General features: G+C 50.0%; 1 protein-coding gene across 2 annotated transcripts in view; it reads left to right on the top strand.

The window, feature by feature from the left end:
* Positions 1-20,426, top strand: part of SCUBE3 (signal peptide, CUB domain and EGF like domain containing 3) — a 33,880-nt gene extending 13,454 nt beyond the window's left edge. The window contains exons 3-22 of one of the 2 annotated variants that reach the window (XM_047102731.1): positions 699-824; positions 3,484-3,618; positions 5,251-5,373; positions 5,557-5,673; positions 10,481-10,597; positions 12,284-12,406; positions 12,881-12,997; positions 13,491-13,616; positions 13,902-14,018; positions 14,159-14,263; positions 14,555-14,671; positions 15,009-15,167; positions 15,410-15,625; positions 15,988-16,149; positions 16,355-16,522; positions 17,025-17,186; positions 17,606-17,803; positions 18,295-18,447; positions 18,570-18,649; positions 20,277-20,426. In XM_047102731.1, the coding sequence (XP_046958687.1) occupies positions 699-824; positions 3,484-3,618; positions 5,251-5,373; positions 5,557-5,673; positions 10,481-10,597; positions 12,284-12,406; positions 12,881-12,997; positions 13,491-13,616; positions 13,902-14,018; positions 14,159-14,263; positions 14,555-14,671; positions 15,009-15,167; positions 15,410-15,625; positions 15,988-16,149; positions 16,355-16,522; positions 17,025-17,186; positions 17,606-17,803; positions 18,295-18,447; positions 18,570-18,649; positions 20,277-20,426 (2,771 nt within the window). Of the gene's footprint in view, positions 1-698; positions 825-3,483; positions 3,619-5,247; positions 5,374-5,556; positions 5,674-10,480; positions 10,598-12,283; positions 12,407-12,880; positions 12,998-13,490; positions 13,617-13,901; positions 14,019-14,158; positions 14,264-14,554; positions 14,672-15,008; positions 15,168-15,409; positions 15,626-15,987; positions 16,150-16,354; positions 16,523-17,024; positions 17,187-17,605; positions 17,804-18,294; positions 18,448-18,569; positions 18,650-20,276 lie in introns of both variants that reach the window. The other variant, XM_047102730.1, reaches the window with a different exon arrangement.
* Positions 20,427-26,627: the final 6,201 nt, after the last annotated feature.

Genomic DNA, 26,627 nt, shown 5'->3' with positions numbered 1-26,627 from the left:
GACTGAGGCCTGAGGCTCCCTGACATTGGAACCTCCATCTTTAGACCCTTACACCATACCCACAGGATGAGAACGGTTTACCCCAAGGGAATTTCATACCATAAACAAACACATTCTTCCCCCCTCATAATTAAAGCAATGCAAATTAAAGCAGTCTTGAGATGTTATTTTAAATTTACGACCTTCAGTGTTGGTAACACTTTAGCGGACAAGGTACACTCGTTAATTCTTGGTGACACTATGAATTGAAAAGTGATTTTGTCACACCAGCAGGAAATTTAAAAAGTATTTATACCCTTTGACCCAGAAATTTTATTCTTGGGAACCTACTCAAGGGATATTCAAAGAAAATAACACACAGGAGATGTCCTTTAATGCATTATTTACAATAGTAAAATAAATGGAAGGGATCTAACAATAGAGAATAGATTAATGAATTATGATTTGGCAACACGGAATATTCTGCAACCATGTACAGTGGTAATTAGAAAGACCGGGGGGGAGACGTGAAAATGTTTAAGACTTAAGTTTAGATAAACAATAGTAAAATGCAAAATGGTTTGCAGGCTATGAAAGTAATTATATAAACACACAGAGAAGGTTATACACACACACACATACATAACCACCACAAAGCTGAACACAGGGGTGGACAGTGGGAGGCATGTCCAGCTGCCTCAGATCCTCTTTGCTCACAGATGTGGATGAGTGTGAACGCGAAGATAATGCAGGTTGTGTGCATGACTGTGTCAACATCCCTGGAAATTACCGATGCACCTGCTATGATGGATTCCACCTGGCACATGATGGACACAACTGTCTGGGTGAGCAAGGGAGAGGAGGTGTGGGCAGGGGCTGTCTTGTGGGGGAGGAGGTGTTTTCAGCCCTTCCCAGTTCCCAGGCAAGAAGAGGAAGGTGATCAGAAAGTGGCATTCTCACATAATAGAGAACAAGGTCAGTCTCCCCTTTGAGACAGGGCACTGAGGATGAAATAATCCTGCTGCTGGATGAAAAACAGCAGAGGAGATGGTGCTAGCAAGTGCTCCCAGGGCAAGGGTCAGAAGATGACAATAGTGGGTTTAGCCATATAGAGCAGAGCATGGTGGAAGGTGATTTGGCTGCACCAGATCCTTGCTCTCCTGCTTACTATCTGTGGGGCCTTAGGCAAATCAACTAAATCTCTGGGAACCTCAGTTTCCTCATCTCTAAAATGAGGATGGTAATATCCCACTCAAAGGCTGTTGGGTGAATCACCATGAGACAACATGTATAAAGAGCCCTGTACAATCCTTAGCAGAGTAGGTGTTCAATACATGGGAGGAATGTTGTTGTTGTTGATGATGATGATGGTGATGATGATGATGCTTCTTCCCTGGCCCTGGGAAGCCTCTGGCCCTTGAGGCTGGTTTTCTCCCAGCTCATCCTGCAATCCCAGTTTCACCCTCTCCTCACTTCTTAGGCCTCAATCTGACCTGATCTTTGTCCCAGGGGCTGGAGCAGAGATAGGAGAATCTCTAGGGCACTAAACTCAACTTTGGTCTCACATCTTTTTGGAACATTACTGGGACCATGTCAGATTCTTCCCCATGCAGAAAAACTGAAGCCCATAGCAGAACAGGAATTGAGATGTGAAGCCAGGGGTCCTCTTCCAAATTCTTCCTCTCTGCTCTCAGAACAAAAATAGGAGACTGGAAGACTAGAAGACCAGGAAAGGAAGAGAAGTAAGAGGAATGATGCCCAGAAAAGCAGCTAGGCTGCTTCCCCAACTGACCAAACCAGTGAATTATCTGACGTTCTATTAGTCTGAGAGCCTCCTTGCTACAGAGCTGCCTCTAAACCCAGTCACATTCCATCTTTGGACCAGGCTTACATGCTTCTACTCCCAACCCAGGCCTTTACATCCTGATTCCTGCTGGACCCTTCCCCCCCAGCCCTGGCCACCTCTCCCACCACTGTAGCTACCGGGAAGGACCTCACTTTTCCACCCAGTTATTTGTGAGGGCCTCTTTGGGGACTCCTTTGGAAAGAGAAGCTGTGACACTTTGACCAGGACAGAGAGTTTCCTGCAGGACCGGAAACATCAGCTTCTGGTGTTTGGTTGCCTTTGACCTTACTAGGCCCCTGATTCTCACCAAGTCTTATTTCCCTGTGTTTGGGGGGAAACTAGCCAGAGGGATAAGAGAATGAGTAGGTATGGAAAAGGTCAGAGGGAGCAGAGGTCTACCTAACCCTACCCCCAGGGTTGGGGTTCAAAGCCTCAACTCTTCCTTTGGCTTTTAGGGGAACCCTAAGTCATCCATGCCCCAGGTCTGTTTCTCCACTGAGAATTGGAGGAAAGAACTTGGCTAGAGCAGCAAAGTCATAAGGTTGGATTAGAAGGGAGCATATGGAAGGATGGAATGTAGGATGGGCCACAGTGGAAGACGGATGGGGAGAAATCAGGGGTGTAGTGACAGAGGGGGAAGGGACAAGAATAAGGCAAAGGAAAGTATACCTCTCAGGCAGGAACCTGCTGGATCCGTGCCCCTCTGCCCTTGGCCAGATGGGGGAAAGCACAGGGTTTCAGGGATCAACAGAGAGGATGGGAAGAGAGGAGCAGTTGAGGGCCTCAGGAGCTCTAATTCCAGCTCCTCTGTTTGGAGACCAATCTCCCTGATGCCTCCTGGACCAAGGAAGACAGAGAGGGGCTATGGATTTGGGAGGGCAGTAGGTAGCACAGAGAGGGAGTCAAGGCATTCAAGTGAGAGCCCCCAAATAAGCTTAGCTCTGGGACCTGAGGGTGGTGATTTGGGGTGGTGATTAGGGTGTGGCCTGGCAGCTCTCCTCCCATCCCTCCTCGCCAAGCTACCAGACTGTTTTGTTAAACCAAAATAGGAGAAAGGCTAGGGACTATGGCAGCAAGCCCAGGCATGGGGAGGGAGGAGAGGAAGGATGGGGCTGTAGCCTGTCCACAAAAATGGTCCCTGCCCTGCGAGGAGTTGAGGCTTGCTGCCTTTACCCATTGTTGCCCCTCAGACCTCAGCACCATGGCCATAGTTCTCCCTGCACTTAGAACCAGATCCCAGGTTCTCTCATTCCCTGGCTGCCACCAACTGCCCATTTCTCTTCCTGACCAATCTCTTATTTTCACCTCTGTGTCTCTTACCCTGGCTCCTTTCCTGATTTCCCCTGGCTTCACACCCAATTCTGACAAGTGAGTGAAAGGGAGGCAAGTCTTCACCTAAGTGAGCCAGGTTTAAATGTCCCCTCTCCACCTGTTTAGCTCCCCAGCTCTGCCCTCTTTGGGTGGCCTCTTCAAAAACAGTGGAACATTAGCTGATGAGTGGGTGAGAACTTGCTGGCCTGAGGCTGGGTGCTGAATTAGAGTCGGGAAGTGTGTGCTAGATTCTTAAGACTGTTTCAGCCCTTGGTGCTGAAGTCTCAGGGCATACTCTGGAGACTGGCCTGCACCCCATGGCCTCACCAACCACCTATCCTACACAGATGTGGACGAGTGTGCCGAGGGCAATGGTGGCTGTCAGCAGAGCTGTGTCAACATGATGGGCAGCTATGAGTGCCACTGCCGGGAGGGCTTCTTCCTCAGCGACAACCAGCACACCTGCATCCAGCGGCCAGAAGGTCAGCCCATGACCTGAGAGGTCCCACCCTGCACTCCCAGGCTTCTCTCTACCTGCTGGGGAGCTTTTCCTCAGGACCTCTTGGGTCTCATCCTCTATTCTCAACCCCACTAGCTCCTTCTTCTCTTGTCCCTCAACCCATCACATCCTAAGGGCTCCATAGACAGATGTTGTGCTGGAGCAAAATCTGGGGGAATCCATCTGGGGTTGGGATCAGTGTGGGACTGAGGTTACTATGGGGCATCCTCTGTGTCAGACCCAAGGTGGATGTCGTGCCTAAGTATAGATGGCTGGGCTCTAAGCTGCTGTTATCTGATGGGCTCACTAATGCCTTATTCCTTGAATTGGATAGGGAGGGTGAGGCAAGAATAGTGGAATACTGTTGTCTATTTCTGTGATGCAGCCTCCCCCCCACAACACTGACTATGACATCCCTGAGGGCAGGGACTATGTCTAATTTATCTTTGTATCTCCGGAACCTAATACACTGCTCTGCATGCAGTGGGAGCTTAATAAATATTTGTTGAATAAAATCTTATAGTAATTAGGGGTACTTGGCTGGCTCAGTTGGTAGAGCATGTGATTCTTGATCACGGGTCATGAGTTGGAGCCCCACATTGGGCACAGAGTTTACTTTAAAGCAAATCTTATAGTAATTTCTATAGTAAAAAATCTGTACCAATTTCTTCCCACTCACATTGTTATCTTCTTCCCAGTTTGACTGAAAGCTCTTTGAGGAGAAATCATGTTTGTTTGTTTTAAAGATTTTACTTTTATTTTTTTTTGAGTTTTTTAAAGTTTTTTTTTAATGTTCATTTATTTTTGAGAGAGAGAGAGAGACAGACAGACAGAGTGCAAGTGGGGGAGGGGCAAAGAGAGGGGGAGACATAGACTCTGAAGCAGGCTCCAGGCTCTGAACTGTGAGCACAGAGCCCGACATAGGGCTTGAACCCATGAACTATGAGATCATAACCTGAGCTGAAGTCGGATGCTTAACCAACTGAGCCACCCAGGCACCCCGTAAGTTTTTTTCTTTTTTTTTTTTTAACAGTTTAAAATGTTTATTTCTGAGAGGGAGGGAGGGGGAGAGAGGGAGGGAGGGAGAGAGGGAAAGAGGGAGAGAGGGAGAGAGAGGGAGAGAGGGAGAGAGAGAGAGAGAGAGAGAATGCACACACAAGAGGAGTAGGGACAGAGAGGGGGGGGACAGAGGATCCGAAGCAGGCTCCATGCTGACAGCAAAGAGCCCAATGCGGAGCTCTAACTCACAACCCCAAGATCAAGAGTCACATGCTCCACTGAGTGGGCCAGCCAGATGCCCCAAGAGATGTTTTTTATTTTTCTGGGTCCTTCCTAAATCCACTAGTATGTAACTATTAGACACTACTTTTTTGTTGTCTCCAGGAGAGGGTGCTCGTGCAGGGTTTTGGAGGGCTGGGTATCAATACCTATACATCACTGAGAATGGCTCATTAGCACCCAGCTCTGCGCAGGACAGGGACTGGTGTCTCCTGTCTGTGTTGCAGCCCCAGTGGATTCTCTCAATTTCCTAGGCCCCAGCTACCCCACTAGTTCCTCTTCCACTAGGCATTCAGGGATATAGAGCACTCACCTCCCTCCTCTTCCTTTTTAGAAGGAATGAATTGCATGAACAAGAACCATGGCTGTGCTCACATTTGCCGGGAGACACCCAAAGGGGGTATTGCCTGTGAATGCCGCCCTGGCTTCGAACTCACCAAGAACCAACGGGACTGTAAACGTGAGATAATTGGGATGGTCGCTGGGGAGAAGAAGCAACGAAGAGGAAGGGTGTAGGGACTCAGCAGCAAGAGGTGGGAGGAAAAGGGAGCATGGGAGAGGCAACTAGATATGAGAGTCAGTCTCCAGATATGTGGCACCCAAGGAAAAGCAAGCTGACAGGCCTCCTGCCCTCTCTGCACAGTGACATGCAACTATGGTAATGGTGGCTGCCAGCACACGTGCGATGACACAGAGCAGGGTCCCCGGTGCGGCTGCCATGTCAAGTTTGTGCTCCATACCGACGGGAAGACGTGCATCGGTGGGTGAGGCTGGTGAACTCAAGGCCACCTGTGCTGGGAGTCGGGGTTGGGAACCAGGGGAGGGGGAACGCATGGGACCCAGGTGCTGGGCACAGAATGACTGGTGAGTGTACTGAAGACCCAGACGAGGCCAGGTCTAGTGAGGGATGACTCTGAGAGATCGCAGGGCTCACCCTCTTCTCCTCCCTGACCCATTAGTTCTCCTGCCCCACCCCTGGAGCCCCACCATCCTCTTTATCCAGGAGAAAGTGTTGTCCAACTGGGACTAATTAGCAGAGGTGCTTGTTGACCAAGGCTGTGCCCGAGAAGGGGAGGAGAGCTGGGGCAATCCAGCTGGGAAAGCCTGACCAAAGGCCCTGGTTGACTAGTGTGGTAAGATGGGAGCTGTCACAGCCCACTGTCCCCACTCTGGAACTGAGGGTGGCAGAGAGTGTTCTCTCCTGGAACAACCATCCCGGAACTGACAAATGGGGTTTCCTGACTCCAGGTTTCTTCTTCCTGTCTGTGCTGTGTCCCCCTGTCCACTGCCCTTACCCTAGCCCTCATTTCCTCCTATTTCCTCCACATCTCAGTGGTACTCTCTCACCTCTGCCTGTAGCCCTTCACTTCCCCACCAGCTCCAGCCTTCCATTCCTATTGCTCTGCTCCAGGGCCTTCTTAACACCTGGATCCCTTTTCCTGAATTCCTAGGCCTTCCCTCACATACTTTCAGGTACCAGAAATGAGCTTAATTCCTTAGTTCCTGACGTTTAATTCCTAATGCCTTATGCCTTTAGGTCTTTTGTGAAGGCCGATTACTGTGTGCTCACAGAGTGCTGAGAAACACAACGGGGACAGGGTGTCCCTTTGGAGAAGTGGGAGGTGAAAGAGAAGAGTTTGGGCAGGGAGAAGGGCTGTGTCTTGAGCCAGGCAAGGGCAAGTTTGGTCTGTGGGCACCAACAGATGCCATTCATCTCATGGGCTACAACATGCTGAGGGTGAGGAGGTGTGAACACAGTCACTCTGTGTATTTGTTACAGACATGATATTCACCTTCAGAACCAAACTGTCCCCATCTCACTCCAGAGACCCGGCCCATCTCTGCAGACAGCACTGCCTTAACCCCCAGACATGAGAACAGGGGAGCAGATGCTGCTGCTAAAAGGGTCTTTCAAAGGGGTGCCTGGGTGGCTCAGTCGGTTAAGCATCTGACTTCAGCTCAGGTCATGATCTCATAGTTCATGGGTTTGACCCCTGCATTGGGCTCTGTGCTGACAGCTCAGAGCCTGGAGCCTGCTTCAGATTCTGTTTCCCTTTCTCACTCTGCCCCTCCCCCACTTATGCTCTGTCTCTGTCTGTCTGTCTCTCTCAAGAATAAACAAACATTAAAAAAAAATTTTTTTAAAGGGGTCCTTCAAGTACCTGCTTCAGAGACTTGTACACACAGTTCTAAACTTCTTTAATTAAACCCCCTCCTGCTACACGTTTCCCTCTGAACTAACTCTTCAAAGTCCCTAGAACATTTTTAGGTCCTCCTGTCACCTTCTCCTGGCTGGTTTGTTCCAGCTCCTTTCATCTTTTTCCTCCTAAGCCTAAATCTTCTGCTTCCTAAACCCTCCACCATCCCCTGGACACACTCACACATCCCCAGAGTCTCCCAAAAGAAACTGCATGCAGTCCCCAAAGACAAGCTGCATGTGTCAGGACAGAGCTCGGGACCCATGAATGTGGGGCCAGATCCCCCTCTGGTGTCCCCCTGTTCAGATCGTCCTGAGCATGGCTGATTTTGAAAATACCCCCTTGTAAGCTTGAGCTCTTCTCTAATGCAAGACCCATTCTGTCTTCTGGACCATGGCCAAGTGAGGCAGAAGAGAGCAAAGGAGGAGGTCCTAGGGTTCATGGCTATGTCCTTCCCGAGTTCCTCTCCCTCTTCTCCAACAGAACTTATTTTGCCTTGCCCTGATCTCATGTTTCTCCCCAGCCCTGGTAGGAGGAAACATCATTGTTTGGGGCCACCAAGACATTCAGATTTAGTGGGGAGACTGAGAGGGCAGTACAGTTAAGCAGAAAGGGTGGGCCCCTTCGGGATTTGGCAGCTTGTAAGATTTGAGATTGCATCCCAGCTCTGCCTTTGGCATGCTGTGTGGTACTGGGCCCATGACTGCCCCTCTCTGAGACTGTTTCCCATCAGTCACCTGGTGGGAGCCTGGCTTCTTTGAGGATACCAGGCAGGACAAGGCTGGGGAATGAAGCATAGGAGTGTCAGGGCTCATCATTTGGGGCTAGTGGTCTGGGTCTACAGGGTGGAGGAGGAGGGTGGGGAGGGGGCTGGGGCACAGTGGGCCACAGTGGCTGCTGCCCAGCATCTAAACAGCTTTTTTACAATGTCAAACAGGGGAAAGGCGGCTAGAGCAGCACATCCCCCCTCAGGCCGTTTCTAATGGTAAATATGTCTGCTCTCTCCGCTTGCTCTCACTGGCTTGCTAGGGGAAGGGCTAACCCGCTGGGGCTCCCACTAACCGCATGCCCACTGGGCCCAGCCTGACTGGACTCTAGCCTATTAGCAGGGCTCCCCTGCAGTCTCGGTACTGGGCCCATTGGGTGACAGGAAACCTGAGTCCCCAAGAGCTGGCCCAGGAGCCTTCGTGTTGGTTTTGTCTTTCTTTGTTCCTGTCACTGTCCTCCTCTCCTGCTCTCTCCTCCTCCCACCTTCTCCCTCACCCACCTTCTAACACCTCACCTGTTCCCAGCCATCTTCCCCTCCCTTCTCTCTGCCTTCTACACAGCAAAAAACCCAGCAGCTCCATCTTACCCGTTGTGCCCACTAGGTGGCTGAGTTAGGGGTGGGATAGAGTTAGATGCCATCCCTCCTTGAGGCTGCTTCCTTGGGTTCCCCCCACACCAGCTCACAGCCCCAGCATCACTCGCCATTCTGTCCCACCATAATGGGTACAAGCATGACATCTGAATTCAGACCGACCTGAGTTTGAATCCTGCCTCTGCCACTTTCTAACCATATGACCTCAAGCAAGCTACTTTCTTCTCTGATCCTTAGTTTACTCTTCTGTAGACAGGGAGAATAAGAGTTTTCTCCTTTGGGGTTGCTGAGATGATTGAGACAGTGTGTGCAGAGCATCTAGTAAGTGCCTGGCACAGAATCAGCACAGATTAAACTGTGGTTTCATACTGCGACCTGAAGAGCAAAGGGTTGAGGCTGTGCCATCCTGCCGCCTCAACCCTGCCCTGGCTAATGCTGCCCTGCAGGGGAGGGCAGCTGTACCCAGCTTCCTCGTCTGACTTGAGATGTGTGTTGTGCCAGCTCTGCTGCTCCTCACCTTGGATCCCTCAGAACCTACCTAGTCTTAGCACAGGATCTGTTCCCCTCCCCCTGCTCCAGGGCTTGGGGGCACCTCTCCTTCTACTAAGAGCACTCTTGGGGGGAATGGCTAGGCTTGGAGCCTGAACTCAACATTCCCTCCCAGGTTTCTCCCATGGTCTTGGGGAACTTCAGGAGACTAAGGTGTAAGTGGCACACAAGAGATCCCACTGTGGCTGCTCCCAGACCTGGGTATTTGAGTAACTGGGGCATGACCAGGGACCCACAGGCAGGGTTGGGCTTCTTCTGGAACCCTTGCTTTGGTGGTCTCCTTGGTGACAACGGTTGGACCTGAGTTTTAGGAGTCAAAGATTTAAGAAGATGATAGTTCTCTGGTGCTTTTCTCATTCAGTTCCCCAGATTTGGAGAACCACTCTCCTTTCTTCCCCAGGAGAGGGTTTGGGATTCTGTCTTTCCAATGGGAGAATTCTAGGGCCCCCAGACGGTGGCCCACACCTCCTCCAGAGTCCCTGAAGGGGGAGGGGTCTTGCACTATTTGAACTGATGGTTTTTCCCTGGGCTCAACTCATTCTCCTGAGCTGCAGTTTAAACTTGTTTATGTCCTGCAGAATGCAGAATATAGGGAGAGTGACCTATCCATACTCCCTCTATTCTGACCCCTCAGCAAAGGAGTCTTACCAGTCAAGAGGGGGCAATAGAAGAGACCTAGCTCTGAGGTTCTCTAACTCTTTCATCTACTTTCTTACACCCTGCCTCCTCCTCCGAATTCTTCTTCTCTTTTGGCCCCCTCCCCTACCTAGACAATCTCTCCCCATTAGGAAAGAAAAACAACAATAGAACAGCCAGCTTATCTCCATCTGGAACTAAAAAGAAGGTTTGGGAGGTGTTGGGAGGTAGCTGGGGAGGGGCTGGGAAATGACCAAATATGTGCCTCTCCTCTGAGGATGAGCAGTCACGCCTGGAACTGGGATCTTTTTTTAAGACAGCTGGGCAATCCCTCAGCTGTCTCCAGAATCACTAGGTTCACTCTTCCCAAGATTGCCCCACTATGACCACCCCCCCCCCAACCACCACAGAGATAGTCACTGGAAAGAGGAGGAAACTTTTATCTGTCCCTTCTTGTTCCCTGGCGGCTGAGAACCACCCTTACTTAGCTCCCATCCCTCCCTGCACCCTCCCCTCTCCACCTCCTCCACCCCCTCAGCACATTCCTGCCTGACAGCTCTGGCTTGTACCTGCCTCACTGCTGTCCACCTTGTTTCAATCAAGTAGGGGGCAGGGAAGTGGACTGCTTGGCTGCACTTGTGAGGGGCTGGGGGCTGGGAGCCATGGGAGGAAGGGGGCTGGGAGCCTTCACTGAGTGCTCCTTCTAAAGCACAGGGAGGCAGCTCAGGCCTTCCCTCAGGCCTCTGCACTCTCTACTACCCTTAAGTTTGGGACTCCTCCAAGCCAATAACCCCATTACCATCCCCCACCTCCCTCCTAAACAGAGACCTGTGCTGTCAACAATGGGGGCTGTGATAGTAAGTGCCACGATGCAGCGACGGGTGTCCACTGCAGCTGCCCTGTGGGCTTCATGCTGCAGCCAGACAGGAAGACGTGCAAAGGTAAGGGCTCTCAGAGGACCAGAGCATAGGGGTGAGGGGGCTGAGGCTGGGATCAGAGATCTAGTACCTATTATAGGACCTCCTCAACCCCCTGGAGGCTATCCTGATTAGAAAGAACTGGGAGCATGGCTAAGGCTGGTCTTTTGTCCACCTTTCCCAGTTCAGTTCAAGGGGCACAAAAGTCCAGCCAGTCCTTTAGTGCCCGCTGCCCACACCCTACCTTGTTTTCCTTACTCTCATTTCTATCCCGCTCTGGGTCCCTAGCCCTCTTGGTTAATGAACATGTTATTCTCATTTGTCCCTGGGTCTAGAAGGATATTTGAGCCCTGGCTATGTGTGTACAAGGTCACAGATGTGTTCCATAACCTTCATAACCCACATTCCCCAGACCTTCCCACTGGGAAGGCTATACTGGTCAGAGGGAGAATAGGGTAGCAGTGGAAGCACTGAGGCTGGAGACTGGTTACCTGGGTTCAGATCCCAGCTCTGCAATCCTGGGCAAGTTACTTAGTGTCTTTGTGCCTCAGTTCCACTATAATAATGGCGCTTGTTGTAAGGATTAGATCAGTTATATAAAGATTATATATTAAGTACTTAGAACAGTACCTGACAAATGATAGTTATCATTATGGTATAATTTCCCATGTTGTCCATCCTATTTCCCCTCCTTTTAATTAGCCAGGTCTGGGAGAAAGGTGGAATGGGGGAGGAAAAAGGAAGAATAGCCATACTGAAAATAATGATTCATCAGGTCTGGGTCCCCTGGTCACAAGGAGGACTGGAAAGAGGACTGAGCTCCTTCTTTGTGTCTTTTGGCCCAACAGCTGGCAGAAAGGATGGGGAGACGGGGAGGGCTGGGGCAGCAGGTCAGACAGCCAGAGTTGAGAGGTTTCCTGCTGGGAAGGACTGTTGACAGGTATGCTAAGAGTGAAGTAGAAGACTGCCCTCTCTGCCCCCTCCCCCAAGTAAGGGTGAATAGCCTGGGTCCTGTCTGCCACCAGCTTGGGGAACTTGACCTCAGGAAGGAAGCTGCTCACTGCCCGCCCCCCCCCCCTTCCCTTCCTAGTGCTGAAAGCCGCCTCAGGCCTGAGCCTCTCCAGACCTCCCAGTCCAGCCCCCTGCCTGGCCCCTGCCCCTCCCCCATCAGCTACCCAGCCTCACTGGCTCTCCTGGAGGTCCTCCTGCCGGCTCTCTCCTAGCTCCTCCTCTCTGAGGGGCTCACTTTTGAATCTCCACCTCTTTGTGCCCCCCCCCCCACCATTGCCCTGTTGCCCACTGCCCGGGGCTCTTATGCTAGGCAGGGGTCAGGGACAGGGAAGATATAAGCCTTATCCACCAGCCTTTTGTGGAAGTGCCATCCACACAGAGTGAGGGGCAGAAACTAGCCCTGTAGTTCAAATGCCATCCTGCTTCCTACTCCAGGCAGTCCTTGAAGGCCTGACTCTGCTTCCTATCTGTTCCCTTCTGGGAGGGCTCATTTCCAGGAAAGAAACTGGTCCTAATGGCCACAGATTCCATGAGCAGGGAAGAAACAGACCAGAGAGTGAGAGAGGAGTCAGAAGGGCAGGCCCAGAGCTCTGCTTGATTTTCTCAGTCTCTGTGAGGGAGGGAGGGATGTTGTCTCCTTATCTGTCCCCAGCCTGTGGTATCACCTTTGGTTCTCTCTACTTTGTCCTGCCTTCCCAGACATAGATGAGTGCCGCTTGAACAACGGGGGCTGTGACCACATTTGCCGCAACACAGTGGGCAGCTTTGAATGCAGCTGCAAGAAGGGCTATAAGCTTCTCATCAATGAGAGGAACTGCCAGGGTGAGCAGACTTGGGCCAAGGGGAAAGCCTTAGGAGAGGTTCTGGGGCTAGGAGAGCTTCAAGGAGGCCAGAGGGCCAGAGTCTGAGGAAGTCAGTAGACACTGTGGGGAGCCTCCATGGGCAGTGTCATGCTGCAAATTAGCAAATGTACCCCTTCCTCTTGATGACCAACTCTACCTTGCTTTTGGCAAGGAGGGATGGATTTCACCCCACTTCAAATCCTTGGCAGGATCCAACCTGCCTAACCACATGTGGTGACCCTGATCCACAGGTACCAGATCTCACAGTTCCTGACTCCAAAGACTACAAGTGGAGGGGGCACAGGGGATGGGTAGGCATTGCTAAATCACTGATCTTAGGGCTGGGCCATGAGGGAGGGCCAAGGCCCCTCATTTGGGTCCTTCACCTGAGCAAGGGACTGCAGGGTCAAATGCCCCAAGACAGATTCAGTGGCTTGAATCCTTATTCTTCCAGATATAGACGAGTGTTCCTTTGATCGAACCTGTGACCACATATGTGTCAACACACCAGGAAGTTTCCAGTGCCTCTGCCATCATGGCTACCTGCTATATGGTGTCACCCACTGTGGGGGTAAGCCAGCAAGTTTAGACCCTCAGCCACCTGTCCCCTCTCACCTCCACACCCTTCAGTTGAATGAGTTCCTGATTTGGCTCGTTGGCTCTGGGCAATCCCCAGGTGCATGTGCCATGTCTGCATCCATCATGATAAATGGGAGAAATTAAGACCACCGGCAGACTAGGAGATCAGGGAACAGCATCCTACCTCCAAAATTTCTATCTCCCATCCCAACGCTGCTTCTTGACTCCCACTCCCATCCTGAACTCTCAAATACAGCCCCAGTGGCAGAAAGGAATGGCAGGCTTTACAAAGCTTGTCAGCTTGGCCGCTTCTCAATCGTTCTTTGGGGACAGAGATAAAGGAAGGAGATCCTAGGCTTGAGCTTTTCTCAAGCCAGTAGTCATCTTGGAGTGCCTGGAACTCTCACCAAAGGTCCTCACTCACTGCCCACTCCCTGGCTCCTACTCCCCCACCATTGTTGGTGTCTCCCTCCTCCTTCCCCCAGATGTGGATGAGTGCAGCATCAACCGGGGAGGCTGCCGCTTTGGCTGCATCAACACTCCAGGCAGCTACCAGTGTACCTGCCCCGCAGGCCAGGGCCGGCTGCACTGGAATGGCAAAGATTGCACAGGTGGGCGGCACCCTCTGCTGGCCAGAGCTGGCACTACATTTTTGGGGGGTGGGAATTGGGGTCCTGGAAAGTGGGGAGTTCCATGCCAAGGAAGGGGTAAGGTAGTAGGGGAGTAGAATGTAGCCATTTGAGTTACTGACGTGAAGTTTCTGGTGACGAATCCCTTCATCAGTCTCTGTTTACAGTTACAGTTCTGCATGTAGCTAATGCTCTTCCCAAACCAGCCAAGTGTAGAGGGTGGGAGAGGAAGGCCCTCTCCTCCTCAGGTCTCTCTCCCCTTCCTAGAGCCAGTCAAATGTCAGAGCAGTCCTGGTGCCTCGAAAGCCATGCTCAGCTGCAACCGGTCTGGCAAGAAGGACACCTGTGCCCTGACCTGCCCCTCCCGGGCCCGGTTTTTGCCAGGTACATAGAGGTGGTTGCTGTAGGGCTGGCAGGGAGGAAAGGCTGGCTGTTCAGGTAGCTCTCCTGCTTCCCTTGCATTACTCCAACCAGTAGGCGTTGGGGGCGGGCAGCTCAGAGCTGTGACAGCCCCCTTCTCTCAGAGTCTGAGAATGGCTTCACGGTGAGCTGTGGCACCCCCAGCCCCAGGGCCACTCCAGCCCGAGCTGGCTACACCGGGAACAGCACAAACTCCAACCACTGCCATGGTGAGCACCAGCCCAGAGGCCTTGTTCCCACCTTATTCTCTTGCTTATTAACCCCGATTTCTCCTCATTAATTCTCCTGGTCTTACTTTTTCCTGGATCCCCTTCCTTGCTCTGTCATTCTCCAGCCCTTTTGCCTTGCTCCCTCTGCCCCTAACATCTGAGTCCCCTGGCTCTCATAATCCTTCTCCAGCCAAGCCCGTGGCTTATTGCCCAGCTTCTCAATACCCTCCACAGCAGTACCCACCCCCCTCGGCGCCCCCAGGCTGTGCTGAGCTTCTGCCATCCCTCTAGAGGCTGCAGTGCTGTCGGTTAAACAGCGGGCCTCCTTCAAGATCAAGGATGCCAAATGCCGTTTGCACCTGAGAAACAAAGGCAAAACGGAGGAGGCCAGCAGAATCCCGGGACCAGGTCTGGACTGGGGACCCCCCTCCAATGGGTTGTCTGGCCACCACACCCCTCCCCCACCCCTCAGCTCCTCTGCTTAGTGAGATCTCTAAAAACCCACTGGCATCCTGAACTCTGGACAGAGCAGAGGGAAGAAGCACTTGTAGGCATAGGGCCCAAGGAAGAAGTCCCAGGATATCCCTCCACCAAATAATAGGTATCCTACCTTAAAAGTGAACTGAGACAGTTGCGGAGATCTGGTGAGGTCTGCTTGGGCTAGGGTGGGAAAGTGAGAGCTGGGAGTGAGAGCCTTCTCTGTCCCCAGGGGGTGCCCCTGGGGTTGACAAGGCCTCTCCCCCAGGTGGTGCCCCCTGCTCTGACTGCCAGATCACCTTTATCCACCTCAAGTGTGACTCCTCTCGGAAGGGCAAGGGCCGGCGGGCCCGGACCCCTCCAGGCAAGGAAGTCACTCGGCTCACCCTGGAACTGGAGGCAGAGGTCAGAGCCGAAGAAACCACAGGTGGGACTGGGGGCACTGCAGGGAGGAGGGTGGAAAGCAAGGGGTCAGAGGTGGGGAAACCACAAGTCTCAGCAGCAAAGGGAAGGGGCAGAGCTTGTACTAAGGGCAGACCATGCCTAACACCAAGCCCAGGAGCCAGTCTCTCTTACCACATCCCTCCTAGCTCCTAGCTTTGCTCCCTGCCCTCCCGCTCACAGCCACTTTCTCTTCCTTCCCTGACTCATACCATCATCTACCACCAGCTGGCTGTGGACTGCCTTGCCTCCGACAGCGAATGGAACGGCGGCTGAAAGGGTCCCTGAAGATGCTCAGAAAGTCCATCAACCAGGACCGCTTCCTGCTGCGCCTGGCAGGCCTTGATTATGAACTGGCCCACAAGCCGGGCCCAGGAGCTGGGGAGCGAGCTGAGCCAGCAGAGGCCTGTAGGCCTGGGCAGCACCGTGCTGGGGCTAAGTGTGGTAAGGGAGCTTGCTGGGGAGCGGGGGAGCAGGGGAACGGGGAAGGCCCAACTTGGGCCTGACTCAGAGAGCAGGACACTTTACGGCCTCAGTTGTACCTCAAATTGTGAGGCAGCCAAGACCCTCCTGCCTGTCATCATCCTCTCCCTGGTCCCAGGTTGAAATCTAGAGGGATATCATGTCCAGAGGGGCCATCAACCCTCCTTTACATGGCATTGGCCCCTGATCTTCCCAAGCAGGATTCTGTTTATTCCCAGACGAAGAGATTCTCCTTGAATCTGGGGAAGCGGGAAGGGGAATCCCAGGCCTGGGTGGCGGGAAATAGGGGGGCGGGGTGGCTAGCACGGCCGACTCTCCCTCAGTCAGCTGCCCGCAGGGAACGTATTACCACGGCCAGACGGAGCAGTGTGTGCCATGCCCAGCGGGCACCTTCCAGGAGAGAGAAGGGCAGCTCTCCTGCGACCTTTGCCCTGGGAGTGATGCCCACGGGCCTCTCGGAGCCACCAACGTCACCACATGTGCAGGTGCCAGGGGAACAAACAATATAGAGTGGGGTAGGGTGGGCACTGGGACGCCCATGGGCATGGGATTTCCCAAGGGCAGGCCCAGGCTCCAGACCACTCTCCTAGTCAACATCCTGCTTGTGTGTCTCTGTCCCCTGAGACTGGGTGACCCCGTGGGGATGACCAGGACCATCCCCATCAGAGTTGGGCCCTTGATTCATTGCAGGTCAGTGCTCTCCTGGCCAATACTCCGCTGATGGGTTCAAGCCCTGCCAGCCATGTCCACGTGGCATGTACCAACCTGAAGCAGGACGGACCTTGTGCTTCCCTTGTGGTGGGGGCCTCACCACCAAGCATGAGGGGGCCATCTCCTTCCAAGACTGTGACACCAAAGGTGAATGGGCTACACACTGGGGGATTCCCCAACTTTAACTACTTACAAAAAAAACTCTCCAAGTCCTCAGAGTAGACCTGAGTATGCTGGCACACCATCTTCCCCAAACTAGGAAAGGCCCAGCTGCCTGACCAACCAGACCATCCTGCTCATAGGACACATCCTGACCCTCCACCAGTCCCAAGTCTGGGAATTAGGGAATAAATAACAGTGTCACTTACCCCTCTGCTTCGGAGAACTGGTGGCACATTCCCCTCAATACTACCAATGAGTTTCTAGAAGTTTGGCACTACAGTCAGTGCCTGAAAGAAAAGGATTGGCATGGTAGCCAACCACTCTGTAAGTTTGTTTTTCCCTAGGCTTGAATTCTGGCATGACAAAGAAAGGTTGGGACTCGGAAGGAACTCTGGTGTCTTCAGTCTCCTGTGTCCTGCTCAATCCCGTGCCCCAGAACTCCCACTTGCCTACCATCTTAACGCCTACCTTTCCCCCTCGCCTGCAGTCCAGTGCTCCCCTGGTCACTACTACAACACCACCATCCATCGCTGTATCCGCTGTGCTATGGGCTCCTATCAGCCTGACTTCCGTCAGAACTTCTGCACCCGCTGTCCAGGAAATACAAGCACTGACTTTGACGGCTCCACCAGTGTGGCCCAGTGCAAGAGTACGTGGCAGGCCAAGCTGTGGAAAAAGGGGCAGAGAGGTCTGGGAACAGTGGGCATGGGAAGAGGTGGGGGGTGGGGCAAGTAAACCAACAGGGAGCAAGGCTAGGGAGTGGATGGGCAGGAAAGTCCCACCCTCCATCTCTCCCATCCCACTCAATCTTAAGACCACTTGCTGGGCTGGGCCCCATGGCACCCTCTCCCTGGAGATAGGTGATGGGGAGACAGAGAGAGGTGAAGTGATATGAGAAGGTACTAAAAGGGCAGGAAGGAAGGTGGACCCAGAACTTGAAGATGATGAAACAGAAGGCAGTTGCCTACAGTGTCTGGTTTCCACTTCAAAATCCTTCAACATCCCTAACCCATTCCCCCACTGACTTCCCTTCTCTTTCTTGCTCTGTCCATCTGGGCTTGGTTACAGATCGCCAGTGTGGTGGGGAGCTGGGTGAGTTCACTGGCTATATCGAGTCCCCCAACTACCCAGGCAACTACCCAGCTGGCGTGGAGTGCGTCTGGAACATCAACCCCCCACCCAAGCGCAAGATCCTTATCGTGGTACCCGAGATCTTCCTGCCATCTGAGGATGAGTGTGGGGACGTCCTCGTCATGAGAAAGAACTGTGGGTGGCTGCAGGGCTGGGCCAGGGAAGGGCAGTTCAAATCTGGTTGGGAGGGAGGGACAGAGAGAGGAAAAACTGGTACAGGAAGAACTAGGGCAGTGAGAAGGGAGGCCTTGGAAGTGGAGAAGCTAACAAAGGAAAACAGCAATGAATGTGCTCTGTGATTGGTGGAGAGCAGAGTTAAGAATGCCAGCATTGGGACTAGAACTCCAAAAGTGTTACATGTCTCACTTTCCTGTTCTAGCATTTTTGCCATTCCATTCATTTAAATGTCAAATTTCTTACACTCTGTGAGTGCCTGGATGTCAAAGAGGAGTTGTGGAACAAGTGGAGGGCAGTGGGAGAGGACCTGTGTACGTTGGGGAGTGGGGGAAGTACGTGTATGGGGGAGAGTCTCTGTCAGCATGACTCCTTCCCCCACTCAGCCCTCCTCCAGGAGGGCTTGGGTAGCCTGCTCTGCTGTTTCCCTGACCTGCTGCTTGCCTTCCCAGCCTCCCCATCCTCCATTACCACCTATGAGACCTGCCAGACCTATGAGCGCCCCATTGCTTTCACGGCCCGCTCCAGGAAGCTCTGGATCAACTTCAAGACGAGCGAGGCCAACAGTGCTCGTGGCTTCCAGATCCCCTACGTCACCTATGATGGTGAGCAAGGGCACGAATGCCAGGGAGGTGGGTGAGAAAGGGGAGGCTCATGAGTCTTGAGGGAGCAGGGGGAGCAGGAATTGTTTCTACCCCTAAACCCCTCCTCTTGGTTGATTGTGCAGAGGACTATGAGCAGCTAGTAGAAGACATTGTTCGAGATGGCCGGCTCTATGCGTCTGAAAACCACCAGGAGATTTTAAAGGCAAGTGAATGTGCACAAGAAGAACAGCTAGCATTTAATGAACATATAAACAATGTGCAGGCAGTATGCTAAGTGCTTACATGAATATTCTCATTTGATATATACAACAGCTCTATGAAATAGGTACTTTCATCATTCCCACTTTACAGATAAGAAAACTGAGGCACAGAGAGTTGAGTTTGCCCAATGAGTTCAAGCCCATCTGACTGTACTATCTTACACTGTAGGGGAAGAGAAAGGGAAGATGAGGAGTGAAATGTCCCCTACTTGTTTCACCAAGAAATACAGGGAAAATGAGGTATAGAAAGATACTTCTGCTTAAGTACCTTCCTTCCCTTCCTCTCTCCTCAGTTCCTACAGAAAAGGAGCAGATCTAGCATAGTGTTTCTCAGAGTCCATTCAATACGATCTGTCTTAAAGGAAAAGAAATGTTACCAACACTGAAGAATGAACTAAACACCTGGTCTGTGGATCCCAGTTTGAGAAAATTGTACTTAGGAAACTACAGTCCTAGCCACAGTATTACCCTTCATAAATGATCAATGCAAGGAAAAGTTTTATCTTTATGATTAATAAGATCATTTTTATACTATCCTCAAAATAAGAGACACAATGACAAAAATTGCTTAGGACTTGCAGGCTACAAAGAAAAAAATTTCAGCAATGCTTTTCAAACATTTTTTAAAGCATCTGAACCCTTATTTCACATGTGCTGTGGAACTCCAATACATAAAGTAGTGGAGTTGTTTTGATTGAAGTTGGGATGAGAGGCTAGAAGCCCCACTTCTTATTTTAAAAATCAGAATACTAGCCTAGAAGCCACAAGATCTGAGTCTCGGTGCACGGTGCCTGGCACCTAGGAGGCCCTCCACACATTGTGTTGCTGTTTTAGACAGAATGGTCAGGAAAGGCCTCTGAGAAAAGACCTAAATAAGGTAAAGGGCTACGCATTAGAAGATCAGGAAAGGAGCATGGGAGCAGTGTGGCATGCTCAAGAACCTTGAGAAGGCCAGTGTAGCTCAGCAGAGTACGAAAGTCAAAGCAGCATGGAGGACAAAGAGTGGGGTACAGATCATGTTCAGCCTATGGACCATGCAAGGGACTTGGCTTTACTGAGCGAAAACAGAAACCAGAGAAGTGTTTTGAACAGAAAGAGGATATGATCTAATTAAAAACCAAAAAGTCACTCTGGCTGCTGTAGGGGAGAACAGTCCGTAGAAGAACAAGGGTAGGTAGAAGCATGGAGACCAGTTAGGAGGCTGCTGCAGTAGTCCGAGTGAGAGAGAACATGGCTTGGACAGGGTGGTAGCTATGGAGACTGTAAGAAATGGTCAGACCCCAGATATATTTTGAAGGTGGAATAAACAGGATTTGCTGTGATTGTGGGCAAGAGAGAGGAGTTCAGGATGACTCCAAGGACTGGGACCTGAGCAATAGAAGGGTGGAGCTGCCAATGACTAGGTTATAGGATTCTACAGGAGGAACAGATGGTGGGGATGAAAATCCAGAGTTCATTTCTGGGCATGCCTATTTAGCATCAAGAGGGGCTGCTTCTGAGTCGAGGCTGGTGTTCCTCTTTTCCACCCCCAATGCTGAGGCTGACATTACCACCTGCCATCCTCTGCAGGACAAGAAGCTCATCAAGGCCTTCTTCGAGGTGCTGGCTCACCCCCAGAACTACTTCAAGTATACAGAGAAACACAAGGAGATGCTGCCAAAATCCTTCATCAAGCTACTCCGTTCCAAAGTTTCCAGCTTCCTGAGGCCCTACAAATAGTGCCCATAGGCCCAAGACCCAGGTTTTAAAGCCCCCAGACTCCTTAGCCCTCAGAGCCAGCAGCCCCCACCCTCAGATGAGGAATTCTCTCCTCTCTTTCTTTTTGGAGAAAAAAAAAAAATCACTATAGACCAAGCAGTCTCCCTTTCTGTATCTCTAGCTTCCTTTTCCTGTCTCTCTCTGCTTCTCTTTTTCTCCCTCTCTCTCTCTTCACTGCGTTCCCTTTTCCTATATGCCCCCTGGAAAAGCCATTAAGTGCTGGCTCTATTCCCCCTGAGGGGTGAAAGAACAGTGTCCCCTTCCCAGCCACACTGCCCATTTTACCAGCTCACATCCCTGGCCCATCAGCCTGTAAGGGTGATAGAAACCCTTGAAGGAAGTGGGTCTAGTAGGAAATGAGGAGGGGGAAGAAGAGCTTCTGCCATTATAGGGTTGTGCCTTGCTAGTCAGGAGCCAAAATGTCCCCTGGCTGTGCCCCCCGCCCAGGGTTCTGCCAAAGAAGCCTTTGACTTGTAGGCTTATTGCCAGCACGGTCCTCTGGGGCACATGGTCTGAGCCCTGGACTGCCCACACAGCTGGCTTTCTTGTCTATACAGCTCCTCTCCTTCTTCCCCCACATGTCTGCCTGGTGTCCAATCCATGAGGGCTTACAAAAGGCCCAGACCACTGGGCTAGTGGACACCAGCTGACTGAGGAAAAGCAGCAGGCATTACCACGTTGAATGTGCCGCTGTCACTCCCCAAGAGAAAGACTATAGCTCTCTGCAGGACAGAAACCAGGTTTTAAAGCATCACCAAAAAATGAAGAAAAAAAAAAAAAGAAGAAAATGTATCATCTAAAGAACTAGCCTACAGAACAATTGGGAAGCCAGCCTCAAACACTAATCCCTTTTCTTACTTATCTTCCTGGCCCAGCCATCTCCTCACCCCTACCTAAGTGCTCCCTGGGGGAGCCCTACTCCCCTTGCTAAGTGTTGTCCTTAAAGAAACATGGCTGTGACCAGAAGCCAGCCTGGGTCTTGCCCCAGAGTTATCTTTCCCTGTAGCCCCAGATGGCTTGTGGGCTCCACCAAAGAGGACCCTGCTCTGCAGCCAGCCCAGAGCCACCTACCTCTGGCCCCAGGCTGTGGGCAGCAAGAGGAATGTGTGCACACTTGGCGAGCCTTCTGCCCACCCTGTCCACATCTAATAAGTGCAATCATTTTGAGTCTTCCTATGTTGTCTAGAGGGAGGGGTTTTTGTTTTCTGGTTTTGTTTTTTGTTTTTGTTTCTTTTTTCTCTATTAGAACAACCCTATTTATAGCTGCCCAAGAGAGAAGAGTGTATGTCTGAAGTGGAAGAAAAAAAGTTTTGAATCTCATGAACACCTTGAGTGCTGGAACATCTGTCTCTGCTCCCCCACCAGTGGCCATCCAGACCTCTCGAGCCCTCAGCTGGGGGAACTCAGAACTGTAGCTCAGAGGCACCTGATGTGTAGGAGAGTAATTCTGGGGACTTGATGGAGCAGGAAGGAGTGGGACCTATGTTTGCTAAACCAATCCTGCCATGTCTATGCCTCTCTATGGATTCAGCATGGACCTCATGATTGTAGAGGCCGATGAATTGGTCAGTGATTCTCTACTCCCAAGTAGGGAAAGCCTCCATCTTTTCCCTGCCTTCATCCTGTTTTCCCCGGTGTGCACAGGACAAACCCCCTGGGGATGGGCTGACTCAAGCCCCTGAGGCCAGAGACAAGCTATGGCTATGGGAACCAAGAATCGGACAGTTACCCAGGCATGAAGTTTGCCTGACCTTAGCCACTCTGCCTACCTTAACTGTTTGCCATTCCCTCTCGGCGTTGACTTCAAGCCTAGCTTCCTCCATTACTGCTTTTCAAAAGGAAGAATCAAGTCCATGCCCAAGCCCACATGGTGCACACATTCTCCCCTCATTCTGCTGCTGCCTATAAAATTATTTCCCATTTGCTCCTTTTAGTTCCCCCAAAGCTATTCAATCAAAGTAGTCCTATTCAATCAAAGGCTACCAATTAACTCCTAGGGTTCATTTGTAATTGACCGTCCAGGCTACTGCTCCTCCCAGGAGAGGCAACACTAAATAAAGAAGCCTACACCATCCCCTCACTACCTAATCAGTAGCATTCACCAGCCAAAGACAGCCTTAGGCAGTAGGTAACCAATGTCCCAGATAGTTCCCCTGATATCCATTAGCCAATGCCATGGCTCTTAGGAGTGGAATATCTGGCTTCCTTTGTCTCTCTGAGTCAAAGAGTGCTCTGCAAAAGATACAAAATACCTACTTCCAAGCAAGAAAATGGTCATTTAATAGAAGTATCCACACTTCCCAGGAAATGCCATGAAAACTGCTTTAATCAGCTCTGACCATCTTAATTCTCCACCAGAAGCCAGGATAATTTTCTGATTCTCTCCCTACCATTTTGCATCTCTCTTAAAAAGTTAAACAGAGTAGTTCCCAATTTATGCCTTCAGGGTCTTGCTTCTTGCTCTCCTCCTTTCCTGTCACCCCATATATACACATAAACCTACTTCCTCCGATAATTTATTCCATGGTTTCTGAGAACTGCAAATGATTTCCACAGCATGGAAAGTATAGACCACTAGGCTTCTTAACTGATGTCAAGACACATCCTGGTGAGCAGGGAATGACCTGCTAATGTCCACATTTAATTTAGGTCGTCCCACTTGGGGGTTAACAATCCAGGCAAAGCTGCTGCTGAACCTAGGAGGAAGCCAATCCTAGGGCATCAAACTAGGGCTTAAGTGGACTGAATGAGGAGTCAGGGATTGGAGTCAGGGAGTCAGGAGTCAACACTCAGGGATTCTCTAGACCTTTACAGGTCAGACAGAAAAAGAGGTTTTTACCAGTGTGGGGAAGGAAGAAGATGGTGTACGTGGGAACTTTCATGAACCAGTCCCGAGGCCTCTCTGCAGGACGGGGTGTTACAGGACTGCAGTACTGTGAGGCCTCATTTATCCTAGTACAAAACCTGCGCTGCTCTGGGTCTGGGAGTGGGAAGCCATTTCTGCAAGGGCTCTGAGCACCAAGTGATGCATATCAGAAAGGCACTTCAATCCTCAGCAATGCAGCAATCCCTTTTCACTTCTCTGCTTCCCTTTTTCCGTATTAGGCCTGGTCCATTCCCTAAACGTGAGGGAACTCTCACAGTCAGAAGAGAACTGACCAAAGCCTGGACTTGAGCTGCCCTGCCCCAGGGCTATAAATCCCCAGAGGCAGACACTGCTCTGACTTCCCTAGGATTGAGTTAGTTTGAGGTAATGAAGGCTGATTTGTTGCTGCAAATTCAGGAATACAGTCATGGTCTCTGTCCCTAATGAAATTGTTTATATGTAAGAAGTATTCTCCATATTCATGTTTGAAGGGACTCTGTAGTGGATTGGATGGTCGTATATCAAAATGTCAGAAAACATTATAGAGCAAACTTTTGTATTCGCTATTTAACCTCAATATAACAGGCTCAAACTAGGGAAGGGAGACAGAGTATAACTGACCATAAGCAGAAAATAATGTTAACCTGCTTGGCTTCTTTCTAAAGCACAATAAAAGAAAAGTGGAAGCAAACAACACAAGGATATCTTTAAATCTGACCTGTCTCAAAGATCGCGCACCCTGCGCTTGGGCCATTATTTGGACTAGGAACCCTTTAAGAGGATATATGATTAGGGAGAATAGAACTTCCAGTTCTATTATCAGCTTATCTAGACAACACAAATTGTAGCAGTTTGGACAAACTGAAAACTTTATTCTTCTGTGTGAGTTAAACTGAAGTTTCAGAGAATAATCATTATCATGTGGGAGGCTTCTTTTTAATGCAAAAAAAAAAATCTCAAAATGTTGTATTTATATCTGCCTTCCACTGCTGCCAATATAGTAAGCATCTCCTACACAATCAACAATAAACAGTAAATGATGCAGTTCATAGAGTATTTTGCACTTGGGGAAAAAATGTATCTGAACTTGTAAAAAGAAATGTTTGGATTCTGTATTGTCTTTTTTTATTATTATTATTAAAATACTAAATAAAACTCCTCAGCCTGACATCTTTTCCTTTGTCTCCGTAGTTTATCCTAGAGCTGGAAAAAGGTTTGAGGAAACAAAGTGTCTTCTGGCTTCCAGATAGGACTTTTAAAATTTTTTCATGGGGTACCTAGGTGGTTCAGTCGGTTGAGCTTCTGACTCTTGATTTTAGCTTAGGTCATGATCTCCTAGTCGTGAGATCGAGCCCCTAGTTGGGCTCCGTGCTAAGCATGGAACCTGCTTGGCCTCCTCTCTTTTCCTGTCTGCCCCTTCCCAACTTGCATGCATGCACCCTCCCTCTCAAAATAAATAAATAAACTTAAAAAATTTTTTTTTTCATTTATCCATCTTATTCCTAATGATTTTGGAATCTGAAAAGGCTTGTCTCTCTATTTTTCAAGGCAGTAGACGATATTTAGGGTATTGTTTCTTCTCACTATAGTACACTTCCCCAAATCTAGCCAGGCCACAGGCTCCCTAATTAAGATGTCTTACCTCCAGCAAAATGCCAGCACTGAGTCACCCAAGGTTGTTCTTTTTATGCAGTACACTCTTGGCCACCAGAGAGAATTTTAAAATATCATTCAGCCATACCACCATTACCACTAGACCACAGGAATGTCCAATCTCTTACAAACAAACGGTACCATTTTCCAGGCTCAGAGAGGACAGATAAAACTTAACGGTTACAATTATATAATCTCCTGACATAAAATTTTACTGGATTTAATAGCTATATGATATAGCAATTTAAAAGGAACAAGGAAAAATCTACCTCATCAAATGTTGGGTTGGTCTACTAGAATCCCAAACTTCCCCATGAGCACCTGTAAAGGATAGGTGCATTCACTTCACAATTATTGAGCTCCTATTATGTGCCATGCATCAGGTTATCATAGCTTGATAACAGTAGCCATGCTCAAGATCTGTACTCCTTGGGGCATCTGGGTGGCTCAGTGGGTTAAGTTTCTGACTCTTGATTTCGGCTCAGGTCATGATCTCATGGTTTGTGGGTTTGAGCCTCGTGATGGGCTCCATGAGGACAGCATGGAGCCTGCCTGGAATTCTCTCTCTGCCTCTCTCCCCTGCTTGCCCTCTTTCTCTTAAAAAAAAAAACAAAACAAAAAAAACACAACTGTACTCCTAGGATTCTGATTACAATTGATCTTTCCACATACATTTCCCAACAGGAGAGAGAATCCAGTCTACCTGGTGGCTAAGAGTATAAATTAATTCACTGGCATTCTATTTTATACATTAACTTCCTGTAAGTTTGATTTAGTGTGACAAAACATGATCACTTTTGTGGACTGATAAAATCATGTCTCTAGAACTGCAAAGCCAAGGACCAATACAGGGCCATTATGACTACATCAACTGGGGGCCATCCTCTCTGAATTCTTTCTGAACCCTCTTTTATTCCAAAAACACCAAGTCTTCCACCTTATTCCCATGACATTTATGATGATGTCCCAGATTAATGTATAATCAGAGCCAGTAGAGTATGGGTCTGACTATATCAAGCAATCTTTAAAATGGGCACATAAAGACTTTCCAAGGAATGCTTTCCAAGGGTATGTGAAGACCTTCCAAGAGGTACTGGGCAAGAAAATCAATCTGAGGAGCATTTTAAGGTAATAAGTTTCCAGATCCTCAACTTTTTTTTGTTTTAATGTTTATTTATTTTTGAGAGAGACAGAGACAGAATGCCAGTGGGTTAGGGGCAGAGAGAGAGGGAGACACAGAATCCAAAGCACACTCCAGGCTCTGAACTGTTAGCACAGAGCTGGATGCTGGGCTCAAACCCACAAGCTGTGAGATCATGACTTGAGCTGAAGTCAGATGCTCAACCGACTGAGACACCGAGGTACCCCCCAGATCCTCAATTTGTATTAGAAATCTCCCCCTCCCCCCAACGAATCTGTTTGAGAACCAGCCGAGCTTACTTAATGCATACTCTCCATTCCACCTGCTCTTTCAGCATAGTCCTTACTTTACAAAAGAAAGGAATATCCCTCACCTACACTTAATCTCCATGCATGGTCCAGGATATAAAAACCTGGGCATTAGGAGGGATGGGTTCTTTTTTCAATCAATAATATTAAAACATTTCTATTACAACCAATCCTCTTATTTCATCTTATAAAAT

This window comes from Lynx rufus, unplaced genomic scaffold, assembly GCF_022079265.1.
Source record: "Lynx rufus isolate CCGP_SWC_20201006 ecotype Redwood Valley unplaced genomic scaffold, mLynRuf1.p SCAF_6, whole genome shotgun sequence".
NCBI classification, from domain to species: Eukaryota; Metazoa; Chordata; class Mammalia; order Carnivora; family Felidae; genus Lynx; species Lynx rufus.
The sequence above is the reverse complement of the archived record's forward strand: the minus strand, read 5'-3'. Positions and strand labels throughout refer to the sequence as shown.